The 18548-nt window shown below is 42.1% G+C and overlaps 1 protein-coding gene across 1 annotated transcript in view; it reads left to right on the top strand.

Moving 5' to 3' along the window:
- The window catches only part of LOC141326053 (uncharacterized), a 117471-nt gene that overhangs the window by 1252 nt on the left and 97671 nt on the right, over positions 1-18548 (top strand). Inside the window, exons 3-4 of the mRNA XM_073834754.1 lie at positions 3231-3421; positions 9086-9156. Of these exons, the coding sequence (XP_073690855.1) occupies positions 3231-3421; positions 9086-9156 (262 nt within the window). The remainder of the gene's footprint in view (positions 1-3230; positions 3422-9085; positions 9157-18548) is intronic.

Below are 18548 nucleotides of genomic sequence, written 5' to 3'. Positions count from 1 at the left end.
TGTCTGGCAACCACAGTGAGAGGATTCCCTTTCTCATCCTGGATTCCCCTCATGCACCTGTGGTCCTTGGACACCCCTGGCTCGTCAAACACAATCCCCGGATTGATTGGCAGCTTAAGTCTGTGTCTGAGTGGAGCAAAAGTTGTCATGAGTCTTGTCTTGTGTCTGCTTGTCCGTCTGTCTCTGTTTCTGTGTTTCAGGAGAAGGCGGTGGATCTGTGTAACGTGCCCACAGAGTATCTCGACCTGAAGGAAGTGTTCAGTAAGTCTCGGGCTGCTTCTCTTCCTCCGCATCGTCCCTATGACTGTGCTATAGAGTTACTGCCAGGTACGTCTCCGCCCAAGGGCAAATTATATTCGCTCTCGGTTCCTGAGAGAGAGGCTATGGAGAAATACATTTCTGATTCTCTAGCAGCCGGGTTCATTCGACCCTCCTCTTCTCCAGCGGGGGCGGGGTTCTTTTTTGTGGGGAAGAAGTACGGATCTCTGCGACCTTGTATTGATTACCGGGGGCTGAATAATATCACGGTAAAGAATACTTATCCTTTGCCGTTGATATCTTCAGCTTTCGAGAGGTTGCAGGGAGCGTCAGTCTTCACTAAATTGGACTTAAGAAACGCATATCATTTGGTTCGCATCAGGAGGGGAGATGAATGGAAGACCGCTTTTAATACCCCCAGGGGGCACTTTGAATACTCGGTCATGCCCTTCGGCTTGTCCAACTCCCCAGGGGTCTTTCAAGCACTCGTCAATGACGTGCTGCGAGACATGGTCGATCAGTTCATATATGTCTACCTGGACGACATATTGATTTTTTCTTCATCTCTCCAGGAACATGTGCAGCACGTCAGACGAGTGCTTCAGAGGCTGTTAGAGAATGGGCTTTTTGTCAAGGCGGAGAAATGCGTTTTTCATGCACAGTCTGTTCCTTTTCTAGGGTACATCTTGTCGGCTGAGGGAGTTCGCGTGGATCCTGAGAAGGTTAAGGCTGTGGTGGATTGGCCAACCCCAGATTCTCGTAAGGCCCTGCAGAGGTTTCTGGGGTTCGCCAATTTCTACCGGCGCTTTGTTCGCAACTTCAGCCAACTAGCCTCGCCTCTGACCGCTTTTACCTCCCCCAAAACTACGTTCAGGTGGTCAGACGCAGCGGAAGCTGCGTTTGCCAAACTGAAAAGTCGCTTTGTTTCGGCTCCCATCCTTGTTACCCCTGATCCATCACGTCAGTTTGTGGTGGAGGTTGACGCGTCAGAGGTGGGGGTAGGTGCGGTCCTGTCCCAGCGTTCGCTCACAGACGACAAAATGCATCCTTGCGCGTTTTTTTCTCATCGTCTGTCACCTGCGGAATCAAATTATGATATTGGTAATCGAGAGTTGTTGGCAGTCAAATTGGCATTGGAAGAATGGCGTCATTGGTTAGAGGGGTCGGGGGTACCCTTTATTGTATGGACCGATCACAAGAACCTCGAGTATATCAGAACTGCTAAAAGATTGAACTCTAGGCAGGCTCGGTGGGCACTGTTTTTCGGACGTTTTGACTTCACTCTTTCGTACCGCCCGGGTTCCAAAAATGTCAAACCCGATTCTTTATCGCGAATTTTTGATCATTCCGCCCGCCCGTCCACTCCCGAGAGTATTTTTCCCGAGACACTCATCGTCTCTACTCTCACGTGGGAGGTCGAAGCGAAGGTTAAGACAGCCTTAGAAGGGGTAACGCCTCCGGTCGCGTGTCCACCGAATCGTTTATTTGTGCCAGAGGAATTACGGTCCGAGGTTATTCAATGGGGACATTGTTCTAATGTAGCTTGTCATCCAGGAGTTAATCGAACCACATTTTTGGTCAAGCAACGATTTTGGTGGCCTCGTATGACTCGTGATGTTCGCAGTTTTGTTTTGGCTTGTTCAGTTTGCGCCACTGGTAAGACGTCTAACAGACCTCCTGCTGGGCTCCTTCAACCGCTGCCGGTCCCTTCGAGACCCTGGTCCCATATCGCGCTAGATTTTATCACCGCCCTCCCACCCTCTCAGGGTAACACGGTAGTTTTGACCGTGGTGGACCGGTTCTCGAAGGCGGCCCACTTTATTCCCTTGCCCAAATTACCCTCAGCCAAGGAGACAGCGGTGACTGTAGTTGATCACGTCTTTCGGTTACATGGCCTCCCGACAGACGTGGTCTCCGACAGGGGACCTCAATTTGTGTCCAAATTTTGGCAAGAATTTTGTAAATTACTGGGGGCAACTGTTAGTCTTTCTTCTGGCTTCCATCCTCAGTCCAATGGCCAAACTGAGAGAGCCAACCAAGATTTAGAAAGAACATTACGTTGTATGGTCTCTAGAAATCCTTCCTCCTGGAGCCAACAACTCTCAATGGTGGAGTATGCCCACAATTCATTACCAGTATCATCCACGGGCCTATCACCATTTGAATGTAGTTTAGGGTACCAGCCACCAATCTTTCCTAGTCTGGAATCCGAAGTCGCGGTCCCCTCTGCCCACGCCTTTGTTCAGAGGTGTCGTCGCACCTGGACTAGAGCCCGTGAGACTCTACTCCGGGTGGGGGCGCGCACCAAGGCCAAGGCTGATCGCCACCGGTCAAGGCCTCCCGTATACGTCGTCGGTTCTAAAGTGTGGCTTTCTACCAAAGACATTCCGCTCCGCTCCGTTTCGAATAAACTGGCTCCTAAATTCATTGGCCCATTCCCTGTCACCAAGATCATTAGTCCGGTGGCAGTCCGCCTTAAACTTCCTCCAGTATACAGGAGGATCCATCCCGTTTTTCATGTCTCCAAAATTAAACCCGTGTTTTTCGCACGTATTAATCCGCCAGCCCCAGTTCCCCCACCGCCGCGACTCGTAGACGGGGAGACTACCTATTCGGTCAATCGTATTCTGGACTCCAGGCGGAGGGGACGCGGATACCAGTACTTGGTGGACTGGGAAGGTTACGGTCCGGAGGAGAGGAGTTGGGTACCTGCCAGAGACATCCTGGATCACTCCCTTATCGATGATTTCAATCGACAGGTAAAAGGGATTGGGAACGTCGGGGGACGTTCCTAGGAGGAGGGGTACTGTCACGGTGCACACATCAATCGTCTTCTCATGTCTTGTGATCTGTGGGTTTGTCATGTGATCGTGTGCTCACTCAGCTGAGCTGCCAATCAGTCCGGCACAGGTGTTCATCATTACCTTCAGCCCATAAATACTCACCTCATTCTCTCTTTCCCCGTCCGATAGTTCTACTGGATGTTTGCAGTGTTGGTTTGTCTTCGTGTGCGTCGATCATCTTGTGGATTGTTCCTGTCTGAGTTCGTCTTGTCTTCGTTGGATCTGCACTCTGGATATCACCACCACGGGACTCACGCCACCACACTGTCTGCCATCTCACCCCTGCCTCACCCAGCCGGGAGACCCATCATTCACGGACTGTGTTCACTATCTGCCTTAAATAATATTCATTCACCTGCTATTGCTTCCACTCTCTCATTTCAGCACGTTACACAGACAAGCACAGAACACTATTTAGAGTCCCAGCCTCAGAGGAGACAAGACAGCAGTGGATTTATTAATTGATTTATTGTGTATTACGCTCCTGCTGCACAGATTTAATGTAAACATGCAATTTCCCAATTTTTCTGTTCACCTTCACACACATAACCGACTGTTTTTGTATCTGCTTTTTTTTTATTTTTTTATTTTTTACATAAACTCACTTGCCATGGGACAGCTGCTTTCTGTGTGAGTGCTCTGTTGTGTAGTGTTAAATTAAAATATTCAATAAGACCAATGAAAAAAAAAAACTGTGTATTGCTGGCCTTCTGGAAAGGAAACGTTTGCAGGTGTTTCGAGTTGATTAGCTGATTGGCATGTCACCATATTCTAATCTGTCGAGATTGTAATGTAAGATTTATTTATTTATTTATTTTAAAATAAATGTCTAATTCTGTCATAAGTGCCTGTTCCTTAGTCAAGCTGTTATGTTTAAGTAGTTTACCAACCATAGGTCAATCCTTGATTGTAAAGATCGAGAGGAATCACTTCAAAAGTAACATCTTTCACTACAATTTAAGAATCTCCAAATATCCACAATAGACAGATGGGAAGACAAAAAGCTAGTAAATTTAAATTTAGAGGATTATGACGTATGTGGATCTAAGAAAATCATCTGGGGCCTCTGGGCCACCCATTATCAAGAGGGTACCTTGATATTTTTTCAACAATTCAGATATAGAATAAGTGACCACCATGGACATATTCTTGGCTTGGACAAAAGAATCATAGCCGTAAACATTACCTAAAACAAAAACTGAATTATCCAGCTTAACAACTATGAATAACAATCTCCCTTCTGTTGAACTAACCCCTTCTAAAACCGAATGATGAGAAGCATGACAACAAAAGATTTGATCTTCCCAGTGAGAACGCCACCACTTAACATCAGTTTCACATGAATGTGTCTCTTGTAAAAAAAATATATATTTGCATTAGTAGGTCTGACAAAAATAAACAATGATTTTCCTTTAATGCTGTCACGTAAACCCCTAACGTTAAGAGAAATTATCTTAAAACAACTAAAAACGTCAACAGTCTTCGAAAGATTAACAATAGTAACCGAATTTTGGGCGAGTTGTTGTTTCATTGATGAAAAGCGATCATTGAGGGCACTGACAGCATGAAGTATGTCGGCATTCAAATCTTTAGGATCATCTTCCTGTTTTTTTGCGAGAGGGATGTTTGTTGGTGCATTGGGCAATGAATAACAGACTCCAGAAGACGCATCAAAAAGTGAAGAGAGTAACTTTCGATTTTTATTATTTTGCAAACTTCACATGTGCACTGATCTGTACAGCCTTGGTATCAGTATAGATTAGTTTACTTCGGTTAATACATGTAAAAATATTGTGCATTCTTTCTTTATAAGGAGTTCCCACTCCCTGCCTTATTGTTAAAAGACAAAAATTCACCCAAAGGATGCAAACTCCTCAAAACGCCTCAGAGCTCGAACCAACACAACTGTTCAGGTCACCATCTTGTGCCACCCCCCAAATTATTGAGATGCACCTGTATGTATTTTCACTTCAGTGATGTCACTGACAGGTGGACAAATGAGTCACTGCATCTGTGTTGGTGTGATTCTGTAGCTGCATTAGACTGAAGATACTTTAGTTTACACCATTGGTTTGTGTTAGTCTGACAGCTGTGCTGTTGGTTTAACTAGACAACTGATCTATATAATGACTGGATCGCTCATTGCGTTCTAAACTGCCGTTGGGCAGTGAAGCCACCAGAAGTGTTCATCCGCCATCTTACTATTCCCTACCGGCAGAGTGCGCCATTGATTTAGCATGTAAACCACTGACCTAAAATCACCCGATTTGAAGCGTTTCATTCACACAGCATCAGTTTTAAGAATATGTGTATGTAAATAAATTATACTTAAGATGTTATCTGGAATGTTTATGGTCTTTTCGGGTTGTATAAGCGATATATATTGAAATCGTTTAGGTGGGTGTGTCAGCCGCGCACTTGCAGACACAGGTGAGTTAACTGATCCAATACACAATATATTTCTTTAGGTACCTAATTATGCAGGAAATAAAAAAAAAACTATGTATAAGGTATTAGTAGTCTATCTGAAATTGTTTTGATTGTATATTATTGCTCGTAGTCAGCGGTATAGTTATGGTGCGTATATTTTAATGAGCAGCATCTATTTCAGACTCTTCAAATCAGCGAATTCTGTAATGATTTACTAACATTACCATTTCCATGTGAGTAAAATTCTGCGTATATGTTGAATTAATTATTAATTTAACGAACAAATCATTACCTGCTTCAAAATTAATACTGTTAATAATGAATATATAATAATATAATATATAATAAACTAATTAATAACAAAAGTATTGTTGAAACATGCAGTTAGCCTACTGTACGAATAAATACAACAAAATGACATAAACAGTGAATATCTGTACTAAGATGAATTAAGGTCTTCATTCAGATTTATGAGCACTTTTTCTTTTGTAAACATTTGTTGAACGCCCGATGTTTATGTTTATCTGATGTACATGACTGTAATGTAGGCTATGAACGTACATTTTTAATAAGCAGAGGGAATTCCTGACAATAAACAAATAACCGTTTACATGCTTAGGACGTTTGCGTTGTGAAAATGTACAGTGAGACTTCAGATATAAAAACGCTGACTTGTTATGTGATGTTTTCTCAATGAAATCACATCATTTCCTATTCATTCAATGGAATGCGAGTACTGGGGAATACTAATATGGCGGCGCAGTGGCTTCACGTTTATGACGTCATGAGCAATCCAGTTCTCTATTATAGATCAGTGAACTGGACTCAGCATGATCATGAGGATGAAGAGTGAAGCTCCTGTGGTTGAGATCATTTCTAGGAGTCTTTGTCAGTTCATGCATCTGGAGTCTGAGCCAAAACCAGGCATTTCCTGTGTGTCTGTGTGAAATCTAAGATAATTATACTGCAGCTGTACTCTAGTGTACTTTACTCACATGTAGCTGTACTGCAGTGGTCTACTGATGTACTGCAGACTAACAGCATTTTAGCTTTCTTACAGTCATTCATTGTGAAGGACATCAGTTCAATACAGAAACAGCACAATGATACGTGATACTGGTATTTCTGTTTACTTTACGAAGGGAATAGAGATGATTTGCTGTACTACTTTATTACTCTTAACTGAAACCACTGAAGAAAAACACTCTTCAGAACCAGTTTAACCAGGACCACTTCAGGAAAACAAATGAAACCGGTTTGACAGCTGGATGGTTTCAAGAAACCAGATATATGACAATCAATCATGTTTCAGGGTTACTTTAATTCAGATAAACAACTCTATGTTTCAGAGGTTTTTTTAGCACATGAACGATTATGTCACACGCAGATTGTGTGCCTTCATTATAAATCATTATTATGATATAAAGCCATTCAGCCATACTTTTTCAACCTAATTTTTTTTACAGATATACATTCAACAGTGAAGAATTATTATTTGAGACACACATCCTCAATAATAAACAGTAAAATGAGAATAGCAGTGATTTCACATCATGTGACAGCAGTATCAGGACACACAGCTTTCTGTGATTCACTGACAGACATCTGATCATCGGTTGATCACGACATGAAGAGGTTTCAATCAAATCATCAAAATGACTTTAGCACAGCATTGAACAAGCACAAACTAACCAATGGCACATTATAAGACGACACTTATGCATCAAAACAACTAAAGAAAGATGAAACACTCACCTCAAATTATATTCCAGACTTTTCTTTCTCTGAACTGTTGAACAGTGGCTCTGAAATGTCTTTCACTTCTATCAGGAAGGGATTTCATCAGTTAAACTGAAAAGTTGATTCTCAGGAAACACTGCTGAACTTGCTTTACAAGTTTGTGAATGTGTTTTGAAAGTCAGAAGTGTTTCAAGTGTCAGTCCAAGATATTTTAGCGTTGTGTCATGTTTGACTGTACAGAGATGGGTTTAATCAATGAAAGGTGAATTTGTAAGATACAAAAAAAGAAAAAAAATGGCCTTATTATTTATTTAATATGTGACAGCATTCATTATGGTACATATACAGAGTATTTTTATCATTGTTTACTACACTGTTAAATGTTTCTATTAATTTACACCCAATTTTCAACATGATTAACCTGTTATTTTTAATTACTGCGCATTACTGTCAATTTTAGTAAATATATGTTAAATAACACCTCGTTTTTGTTATTTAACCGCAAAATCGAAAACACAAGATGTCGGATAGAGTTAGATGGTCTGGTATGTAACGTTATGGAGATAAATGCTGATATGCAATTTTATGCTTATTATAAAAAAGTTATAATTTATCAGTGGATTAGGGTTAGGGTTTGCTAAACAACGACTGATTCAATCAATAGTCGACGGTGCAAATCCATTAGTAACAAACTAAATATTGTATGCATTTACTGAATGAAGATTAGACAAATTAAACACCTGATTTCTCTACTGCAAATGTTATCGAGAATAATCTTGCATAGCCTATTCCACAGACAGAAACAAGAAAGTTTGCGGTGTTTTCTGCGCATATGCAAATGTGTTTTGTTATCGTGGGTGTAATACCCTTTTTTTAATGCAACCACTCCGGATTTTACGCGAGACGGCCTATACATTTAGTTGAGGAATTGCGCTCCCAGTGTGTGTCTGTATCTGTATCTCCGTGTCACCCCTGTTATTTCTGAACACGGTGTAAATATCCATATAACAAGCAGCCCGCTGGTGGTAGGTGCCACTTTATTTGGCGCCACTATCTGAAATAAGATGTTCATACAGCATTTTTTTTCTTGCATTCTGGAGTGGGAACTGGTAAGAGCGTAGAAGGCGGCATTTGAACCCTGCAAGCAACGAACACGGAGATCCATGTCGGAAGATTGCGGTGGTTACATCGACCAAAATCACAATAATCTGGTGAGATTAAAGAGTTTTTTGAAAGTCATGCATAATTTTAATGTCTATCAGTGATGTTGATGTAACGTTATACTAAACGCCACGGACTTACACGACATGAATAACTGCTAATGAGCCAAGGTGATTCAAGCTAGCAACATTGCGATAGTTTGTCCATTAATTTTAGAAACAACGCAATCATTTTAATGTCCATTTATGTATACGATTAAATATATAAACAATAATAGGCTAACGTTAGGCCTATAAAGTTTAAGTAGCATTCCCGTTGTCAAGTTTGTGTGGCATTCTTGCCATGTGCACGTCTGGTTAAAGGGATGGCAGATTCATACTGAAAATCAAACGGCTAACATAAATCTATTTACTGATAGCTGTTTATCATGCTAATAGTTGGTCTAAGACTGTATATAAACAGTATCAAATTTGATGAATTCATGTCAGCTGCTCGTCTTTGATGGATTATAGCTGTTTGGGCTACCAGACATGCTGGTGTGACTATTTTTTATATTTCATTCTATCTATATATCTATCTAGATATATAGATCTATCTCACTCAGTGGTAGTCTTATGTCATTAATATTGTGTTTAATTTGTTCTATGTCCTAGGTATATGCCACTGCAGCTGACCTTGATAGTTTCTCTCTCTATACCTGCAACTCCTCGTCTGATACTTCTTGGTAAGTTGGTTTTAGAAAAGACAGTTGGCTTTAGTGTTGTATGTGGTGAATTCAATGGTATCAAACTAAACTGTATTCAAAATGAAAACTAAAACAGAAATTTGACAGCTAAAACTTTTCTGTTTCAGGAGAAACGGAAAGCCGCTCCCAGCGCTGGATGCTCAGCCTTGAGGGCCAAATCGTTTGCGAAGGGATCCAGTCGACCTTTGTGACAGGGTTGGCGTTTTTGTTATTTTTTTTTTTTTTTTTTCTGTTTTTACATCTTTAACCTACAGTACCAGGAGGAGGCAGCCTGCACACTTTAATTCATCCAGAGGTAAGATATTGTCTGTTAACACCTGCATTTTTTCTGGCCTATAGCTGTGGCTCAAGCATGGTTTCAACAGGTCCGGTGATGGCATGTTGAGGATAGTTCATGTACATTTGTTGTCTTTGTTGTGCTGTTAGTCTGTGTGAATTACTAGATTTTTAACCAGTGTGTAATTTTTCAGATGCTTTGTGGGTATAAACCCAGAAAAACGAACAAAGGCTGCAAAGGGGAAGATAAGAAGAACCGTCAATTCACACACCAGCCTCTTGTGCAAGCTCATGGACTTTCAGTGGGATTTCATTTGAAAATGGTGAGTAAGATGTATACATTGCACACATGTTCAAACAGCAATGACTCAGGAGGCTAGGGAAATTCATTCTAATGTTCATTCTCAACTGCCTTTCAAAGTTAGAATGCTGAACTCCTCTTTCATGCTCTTTTGCCATTCTTTTTTTGTTCTTTCAATGAATTGTACTCATCACACTTTCTATTATTTTATGTTATTCTGTCTGTTTTGTGTTCTGTTTCTAAAATTAGCTTTAGTTAGGTCAAGTCATGTGATATAATTTTGGATTAAAAATGTGAAAATATGGAACTCATCTTTCTCTTTCCCTCTCCCTCTCTCTTTCTCTCTCTCTCTCTCTCTTATACAGACCCAAGACTTTGCAAAGGATCCTCATTATGTGCTTTGAGAAAATGGTTAGTGTTCTAAGCAGTGAAAGTGTTTTTATTGTTAATTGCTCTTTATTGATGAAGAGTTCCATTAACCCTACTGTTACCCTAAAATCTGCTAACACATTTTATCCACTGGGGTCAATTTGACCCCAAATTTAAAATCTCTATAATATGTTTTTTTTTCTAAAAGGTTAGTGTCAGGTAATTGATGTCTTTGTTGACTACTTAACAACACTCTGAAACACACGCCCCCACTTTCACTGTCAAACACCTGTGACAAAATCTCACTGACAGAAAACCTTTGCGTAGAGGCCATTTTCAATTGAGAGAGCAATTCAATTGACAGTGGTTCTCGCAATACTTCAGGTATGGTTGTGTTAGTTTTTTATTTTATTTTTATTATATTTAACATAATGTGTTAGGTTAGAAAAATTACAACAGCTCCCCCCAACCTAGCACCCGTCTAGGAAAGTTTGAAGTAGGGAGACTGAGGATAGTGCACGGGCCGACGCATGTCTGACTATACCAAGGAAGCCTTTATCTATCTCCCATTCCAGGAGAATAGCCTTAGTAGGCATGGGGCTAAGAATGTGGAAGACCAGGAATTCGGTTTCGGTTAGATTTAGTGCGAAGGTTGGTTCGAAGTTCGATCTGAACATCAATCGGCTCTGGGAACGCAAAGTTTTTGACTAAACTTACTCCGGACCAGCGAATCAGGCAGTAACCCAAAAGTCACTGCTCGATAATCCTGATCAGGCATTGCATTCCGTCAGCGAGTGCTGTTTAAGGTTTCAAAATTGACTGCGACCAGCCTTTGCTCAAATTGTGGTCAAGTTAACGTCAGGTAACTCTTAGCTTGTAGTTCCGTTGTGTTGGGAAGACTAGGGTTCAAGTCCATAGGGCTACGAAAGGTAGGTTTAGGTTAAGTGTTGGTTCGGGGCTAGATTTTGTCCTTAGGTCTACCGATGGTAGGTTTAGGTTAAAGTGTTGGTTCGGTGCTAGATTTAGTCCTTAGGTCTACCGACGGTTAGGTTAGAAAAATTACAACAGCTCCCCCCAACCTAGCACCCGTCTAGGAAAGTTTGAAGTAGGGAGACTGAGGATAGTGCACGGGCCGACGCATGTCTGACTATACCAAGGAAGCCTTTATCTATCTCCCATTCCAGGAGAATAGCCTTAGTAGGCATGGGGCTAAGAATGTGGAAGACCAGGAATTCGGTTTCGGTTAGATTTAGTGCGAAGGTTGGTTCGAAGTTCGATCTGAACATCAATCGGCTCTGGGAATGCAAAGTTTTTGACTAAACTTACTCCAGACCAGCGAATCAGGCAGTAACCCGAAAGTCACTGCCCGATAGGGTTAGGGTTAGGGTTAGGGTTAGGGTTAGGGTTAGGGTTAGGGTTAGGGTTAGGGTTAGGTTAGGGTTAGGGTTAGGGTTAGGTTAGAAAAATTACAACAGCTCCCCCCAACCTAGCACCCGTCTAGGAAAGTTTGAAGTAGGGAGACTGAGGATAGTGCACGGGCCGACGCATGTCTGACTATACCAAGGAAGCCTTTATCTATCTCCCATTCCAGGAGAATAGCCTTAGTAGGCATGGGGCTAAGAATGTGGAAGACCAGGGATTCGGTTTCGGTTAGATTTAGTGCGAAGGTTGGTTCGAAGTTCGATCTGAACATCAATCGGCTCTGGGAACGCAAAGTTTTTGACTAAACTTACTCCAGACCAGCGAATCAGGCAGTAACCCGAAAGTCACTGCCCGATAATCCTGATCGGGCATTGCATTCCGTCAGCGAGTGCTGTTTAAGGTTTCAAAATTGACTGCGACCAGCCTTTGCTCAAATTGTGGTCAAGTTAACGTCAGGTAACTCTTAGCTTGTAGTTCCGTTGTGTTGGGAAGACTAGGGTTCAAGTCCATAGGGCTACGAACGGTAGGTTTAGGTTAAGTGTTGGCTCGGGCCTAGATTTAGTCCTTAGGTCTACCGACGGTAGGTTTAGGTTTAAGTGTTGGTTCGGGGCTAGATTTAGTCCTTAGGTCTACCAACGGTAGGTTTAGGTTGAGTGTTGGTTTGAGTGGTGATAGATCAAGTAGAAGATGTGTATAATATTTCTTCAAAGAGGCAACTCTTGCCATACTTTCTCTACTCCCTCAAAGTATGGTTACGAGAGGGAAATGTTTAAGACACTTCATCAGTAGTGGACCTCAGATTCATCGGGTGTTTCGGCACTTTAAACACTAGACACCCTCCTCTGAGGCGGCCCGCCTTGGTTGATCATTTCCAGGCGAGTGTCTCATAGCCAATTGCTAATCGAGTTTGGTCAGGCCCACAATCGTGTAGTTGGGGCCTGGTTTGAGTTTTGAACGAATTTGTCCTTTAAAACGAGTTTTAAAAACATTAAATGCTATTACTTGCATTGAACAATAAAGCAGTACCAGTGTAGGTTGAAGTAAATTAGAAAGAGCAATGTAAAAGTCAAAGTTAGATGTCTAATAACAGAAATAAGGACTGAAATGCCGCCCTAAATGGCCTAAAACAACCACGTAAGGTCAAAGGTCAATCTGTAATTTGAATGTTTAGATAGTGGAGTTAAAAGGTTATGTAGCCATTGAGATTATTTAGAGGCCTTAATATAATAACCGAGTCTAAAATAGCATAATTTAGGACTGAATTTTCCACATAAGCGCCAAAAAAGGCAACGGACGGCGAAAGGTCGAAGGTCGTGACTGGCGGATGTCAAGCATCAAGCTTCTACCAGACCTCCCTCCTAAAAGTTATGGCAACGCAAACAGACATCACCCTCACACAAGGATAACCGCTGGATGCGATAACTTCTGAAGATGAATGGAAATTAATCCCTGGTTTTGTGTTTCGGCCTACCTGACTATACGACGGTGAGTAAAAAAATAATTTTGAGATGACTATCCTTTTGGAATCCTCCCGGTCCATAAAGTATATCTGCAAGTTTTCTTAAGTTTTTATGAAGCATAAGTAGCTTTTTTTTAGCCTTTTTAAACCGATTTTTACAGCAGTAATTTGCATATGCAATTCAGCTCAGCCAATGTGTGTTTTTGGCCTGTTTTTTGGTGGAAAAAGGGTGTATTTTTGTTGCTGTGGCGCTTGTTTGCGGATCTATATCGTATAGATATTCTGTTTCTGGTGCCAGTCCATTACTGCTAGCATGCTAATGCTAATATTAATCAATTAACTCTTAAAAGAACACTAATAAGGCTAAAATACTGTAATTAATGAGCTTTAAATGTTAATCTAACTTGAGCTTAAATCCTCTCACATCCGCTTAGATCCCATCTTTCAGACAAGAGAATGGCTCAGGCTTTTATGTTAATTAAACCTAATAAAGTGCTATTAAGGTTAAGAAAACATATGGAATACACTGCAAGTAAGCTATAATTACGTTTCAAATTGACTGCAACCAGTTTTTGCTCCAGTTCTGGTTAAGTTACCGTCAGGTTACTCCTAGGTTGTGGTTACGTTATGGTTACGTTGCTTGAAGGTTATAGTTGGGTTATTCTTCAAATTTTTGGTTTTAATCTGCAGTTATGTTGTCTCTCGGTTATAATTGGGTTACCCTTGGGTTGTGGTATAAGTTGTGCCTTGATCGCAGTTAAGTTATTCTTCATTTGCGGGTAGAATACGTTTAGCTTGGAGCTGAATTACTGTGTTGGTTCGGGCCTAGATTTAGTTCCTGGGTCTACCAGTGCTAGGTTTAGGCGAAGTGTTGGTTCGGGCCTTGATTTATTTCCTGGGTCTACCAATGCTAGGTTTAGGCGAAGTGTTGGTTCGAGGCTAGGCGACATCTTGGTTCCAGGCTAGATTTAGTTCCTTGGTCTACCAATACTAGGTTTAGGCAAAGTGTTGGTTCGGGCCTAGATTTAGTTCCTGGGTCTACCAATGCTAGGTTTAGGCGACGTCTTGGTCCGAGGTTAGATTTAGTTACTGGGTCAACCAATGCTAGGTTTAGGCGAAGTGTTGGTTCGGGCCTAGATTTAGTTTCTGGGTCTACCAATGCTAGGTTTAAGCGACGTCTTGGTCCGAGGTCAGATTTAGTTGCTGGGTCTACCAATGCTAGGTTTAGGCGAAGTGTTGGTTCGTGGCTAGGCGACGTCTTGGTTCCAGGCTAGATTTAGTTCCTGGGTCTACCAATGCTAGGTTTAGGCGACGTCTTGGTCCGAGGCTAGATTTAGTTCCTTGGTCTACCAATGCTAGGTTTAGGCGAAGTGTTGGTTCGGGCCTAGATTTAGTTTCTGGGTCTACCAATACTAGGTTTAAGCGACGTCTTGGTCCGAGGTCAGATTTAGTTGCTGGGTCTACCAATGCTAGGTTTAGGCGAAGTGTTGGTTCGTGGCTAGGCGACGTCTTGGTTCCAGGCTAGATTTAGTTCCTGGGTCTACCAATGCTAGGTTTAGGCGACGTCCTGGTCCGACGCTAGATTTAGTTCCTTGGTCTACCAATGCTAGGTTTAGGCGAAGTGTTGGTTCGGGCCTAGATTTAGTTTCTGGGTCTACCAATGCTAGGTTTAAGCGACGTCTTGGTCCGAGGTCAGATTTAGTTGCTGGGTCTACCAATGCTAGGTTTAGGCGAAGTGTTGGTTCGTGGCTAGGCGACGTCTTGGTTCCAGGCTAGATTTAGTTCCTTGTTCTACCAATGCTAGGTTTAGGCGAAGTGTTGGTTCGTGGCTAGATTTAGTTCCTGGGTCTACCAATGCTAGGTTTAGTGTCTGAAATCCTGGTTTGTCGACATTCTTGAATAGGATGAAATCTTTTGTATCTAAATGCTAAATGAAATTATTTACAGTGAACCAGGAGGCGATAGACCTGTCTGGGCCACACGCCCCCCCAAAAAGCCTGTCTGGGCTTAGGTTCACCTCCCCCTCCCACATCTCCTCCCCGCACAAACAGGAAGGAGACATCGGAGGGAGCGAATTTCAAATCGCATTCAAAAAACAAGCCCCTATAGAGGATTCTGTGCGTAAAATCTGGTATGTCAAGTCCGATGGCTCTGGCGAAGGTTAGGTTAGAAAAATTACAACAGCTCCCCCCAACCTAGCACCCGTCTAGGAAAGTTTGAAGTAGGGAGACTGAGGATAGTGCACGGGCCGACGCATGTCTGACTATACCAAGGAAGCCTTTATCTATCTCCCATTCCAGGAGAATAGCCTTAGTAGGCATGGGGCTAAGAATGTGGAAGACCAGGGATTCGGTTTCGGTTAGATTTAGTGCGAAGGTTGGTTCGAAGTTCGATCTGAACATCAATCGGCTCTGGGAACGCAAAGTTTTTGACTAAACTTACTCCAGACCAGCGAATCAGGCAGTAACCCGAAAGTCACTGCCCGATAATCCTGATCGGGCATTGCATTCCGTCAGCGAGTGCTGTTTAAGGTTTCAAAATTGACTGCGACCAGCCTTTGCTCAAATTGTGGTCAAGTTAACGTCAGGTAACTCTTAGCTTGTAGTTCCGTTGTGTTGGGAAGACTAGGGTTCAAGTCCATAGGGCTACGAACGGTAGGTTTAGGTTAAGTGTTGGCTCGGGCCTAGATTTAGTCCTTAGGTCTACCGACGGTAGGTTTAGGTTTAAGTGTTGGTTCGGGGCTAGATTTAGTCCTTAGGTCTACCAACGGTAGGTTTAGGTTGAGTGTTGGTTTGAGTGGTGATAGATCAAGTAGAAGATGTGTATAATATTTCTTCAAAGAGGCAACTCTTGCCATACTTTCTCTACTCCCTCAAAGTATGGTTACGAGAGGGAAATGTTTAAGACACTTCATCAGTAGTGGACCTCAGATTCATCGGGTGTTTCGGCACTTTAAACACTAGACACCCTCCTCTGAGGCGGCCCGCCTTGGTTGATCATTTCCAGGCGAGTGTCTCATAGCCAATTGCTAATCGAGTTTGGTCAGGCCCACAATCGTGTAGTTGGGGCCTGGTTTGAGTTTTGAACGAATTTGTCCTTTAAAACGAGTTTTAAAAACATTAAATGCTATTACTTGCATTGAACAATAAAGCAGTACCAGTGTAGGTTGAAGTAAATTAGAAAGAGCAATGTAAAAGTCAAAGTTAGATGTCTAATAACAGAAATAAGGACTGAAATGCCGCCCTAAATGGCCTAAAACAACCACGTAAGGTCAAAGGTCAATCTGTAATTTGAATGTTTAGATAGTGGAGTTAAAAGGTTATGTAGCCATTGAGATTATTTAGAGGCCTTAATATAATAACCGAGTCTAAAATAGCATAATTTAGGACTGAATTTTCCACATAAGCGCCAAAAAAGGCAACGGACGGCGAAAGGTCGAAGGTCGTGACTGGCGGATGTCAAGCATCAAGCTTCTACCAGACCTCCCTCCTAAAAGTTATGGCAACGCAAACAGACATCACCCTCACACAAGGATAACCGCTGGATGCGATAACTTCTGAAGATGAATGGAAATTAATCCCTGGTTTTGTGTTTCGGCCTACCTGACTATACGACGGTGAGTAAAAAAATAATTTTGAGATGACTATCCTTTTGGAATCCTCCCGGTCCATAAAGTATATCTGCAAGTTTTCTTAAGTTTTTATGAAGCATAAGTAGCTTTTTTTTAGCCTTTTTAAACCGATTTTTACAGCAGTAATTTGCATATGCAATTCAGCTCAGCCAATGTGTGTTTTTGGCCTGTTTTTTGGTGGAAAAAGGGTGTATTTTTGTTGCTGTGGCGCTTGTTTGCGGATCTATATCGTATAGATATTCTGTTTCTGGTGCCAGTCCATTACTGCTAGCATGCTAATGCTAATATTAATCAATTAACTCTTAAAAGAACACTAATAAGGCTAAAATACTGTAATTAATGAGCTTTAAATGTTAATCTAACTTGAGCTTAAATCCTCTCACATCCGCTTAGATCCCATCTTTCAGACAAGAGAATGGCTCAGGCTTTTATGTTAATTAAACCTAATAAAGTGCTATTAAGGTTAAGAAAACATATGGAATACACTGCAAGTAAGCTATAATTACGTTTCAAATTGACTGCAACCAGTTTTTGCTCCAGTTCTGGTTAAGTTACCGTCAGGTTACTCCTAGGTTGTGGTTACGTTATGGTTACGTTGCTTGAAGGTTATAGTTGGGTTATTCTTCAAATTTTTGGTTTTAATCTGCAGTTATGTTGTCTCTCGGTTATAATTGGGTTACCCTTGGGTTGTGGTATAAGTTGTGCCTTGATCGCAGTTAAGTTATTCTTCATTTGCGGGTAGAATACGTTTAGCTTGGAGCTGAATTACTGTGTTGGTTCGGGCCTAGATTTAGTTCCTGGGTCTACCAGTGCTAGGTTTAGGCGAAGTGTTGGTTCGGGCCTTGATTTATTTCCTGGGTCTACCAATGCTAGGTTTAGGCGAAGTGTTGGTTCGAGGCTAGGCGACATCTTGGTTCCAGGCTAGATTTAGTTCCTTGGTCTACCAATACTAGGTTTAGGCAAAGTGTTGGTTCGGGCCTAGATTTAGTTCCTGGGTCTACCAATGCTAGGTTTAGGCGACGTCTTGGTCCGAGGTTAGATTTAGTTACTGGGTCAACCAATGCTAGGTTTAGGCGAAGTGTTGGTTCGGGCCTAGATTTAGTTTCTGGGTCTACCAATGCTAGGTTTAAGCGACGTCTTGGTCCGAGGTCAGATTTAGTTGCTGGGTCTACCAATGCTAGGTTTAGGCGAAGTGTTGGTTCGTGGCTAGGCGACGTCTTGGTTCCAGGCTAGATTTAGTTCCTGGGTCTACCAATGCTAGGTTTAGGCGACGTCTTGGTCCGAGGCTAGATTTAGTTCCTTGGTCTACCAATGCTAGGTTTAGGCGAAGTGTTGGTTCGGGCCTAGATTTAGTTTCTGGGTCTACCAATACTAGGTTTAAGCGACGTCTTGGTCCGAGGTCAGATTTAGTTGCTGGGTCTACCAATGCTAGGTTTAGGCGAAGTGTTGGTTCGTGGCTAGGCGACGTCTTGGTTCCAGGCTAGATTTAGTTCCTGGGTCTACCAATGCTAGGTTTAGGCGACGTCCTGGTCCGACGCTAGATTTAGTTCCTTGGTCTACCAATGCTAGGTTTAGGCGAAGTGTTGGTTCGGGCCTAGATTTAGTTTCTGGGTCTACCAATGCTAGGTTTAAGCGACGTCTTGGTCCGAGGTCAGATTTAGTTGCTGGGTCTACCAATGCTAGGTTTAGGCGAAGTGTTGGTTCGTGGCTAGGCGACGTCTTGGTTCCAGGCTAGATTTAGTTCCTTGTTCTACCAATGCTAGGTTTAGGCGAAGTGTTGGTTCGTGGCTAGATTTAGTTCCTGGGTCTACCAATGCTAGGTTTAGTGTCTGAAATCCTGGTTTGTCGACATTCTTGAATAGGATGAAATCTTTTGTATCTAAATGCTAAATGAAATTATTTACAGTGAACCA

The sequence above is a fragment of the Garra rufa genome, chromosome 2 (assembly GCF_049309525.1).
Source record: "Garra rufa chromosome 2, GarRuf1.0, whole genome shotgun sequence".
Taxonomy (NCBI): Eukaryota; Metazoa; Chordata; class Actinopteri; order Cypriniformes; family Cyprinidae; genus Garra; species Garra rufa.
Note: the sequence above shows the minus strand (reverse complement) of the source record. Positions and strands in the feature narration are given on the sequence as shown.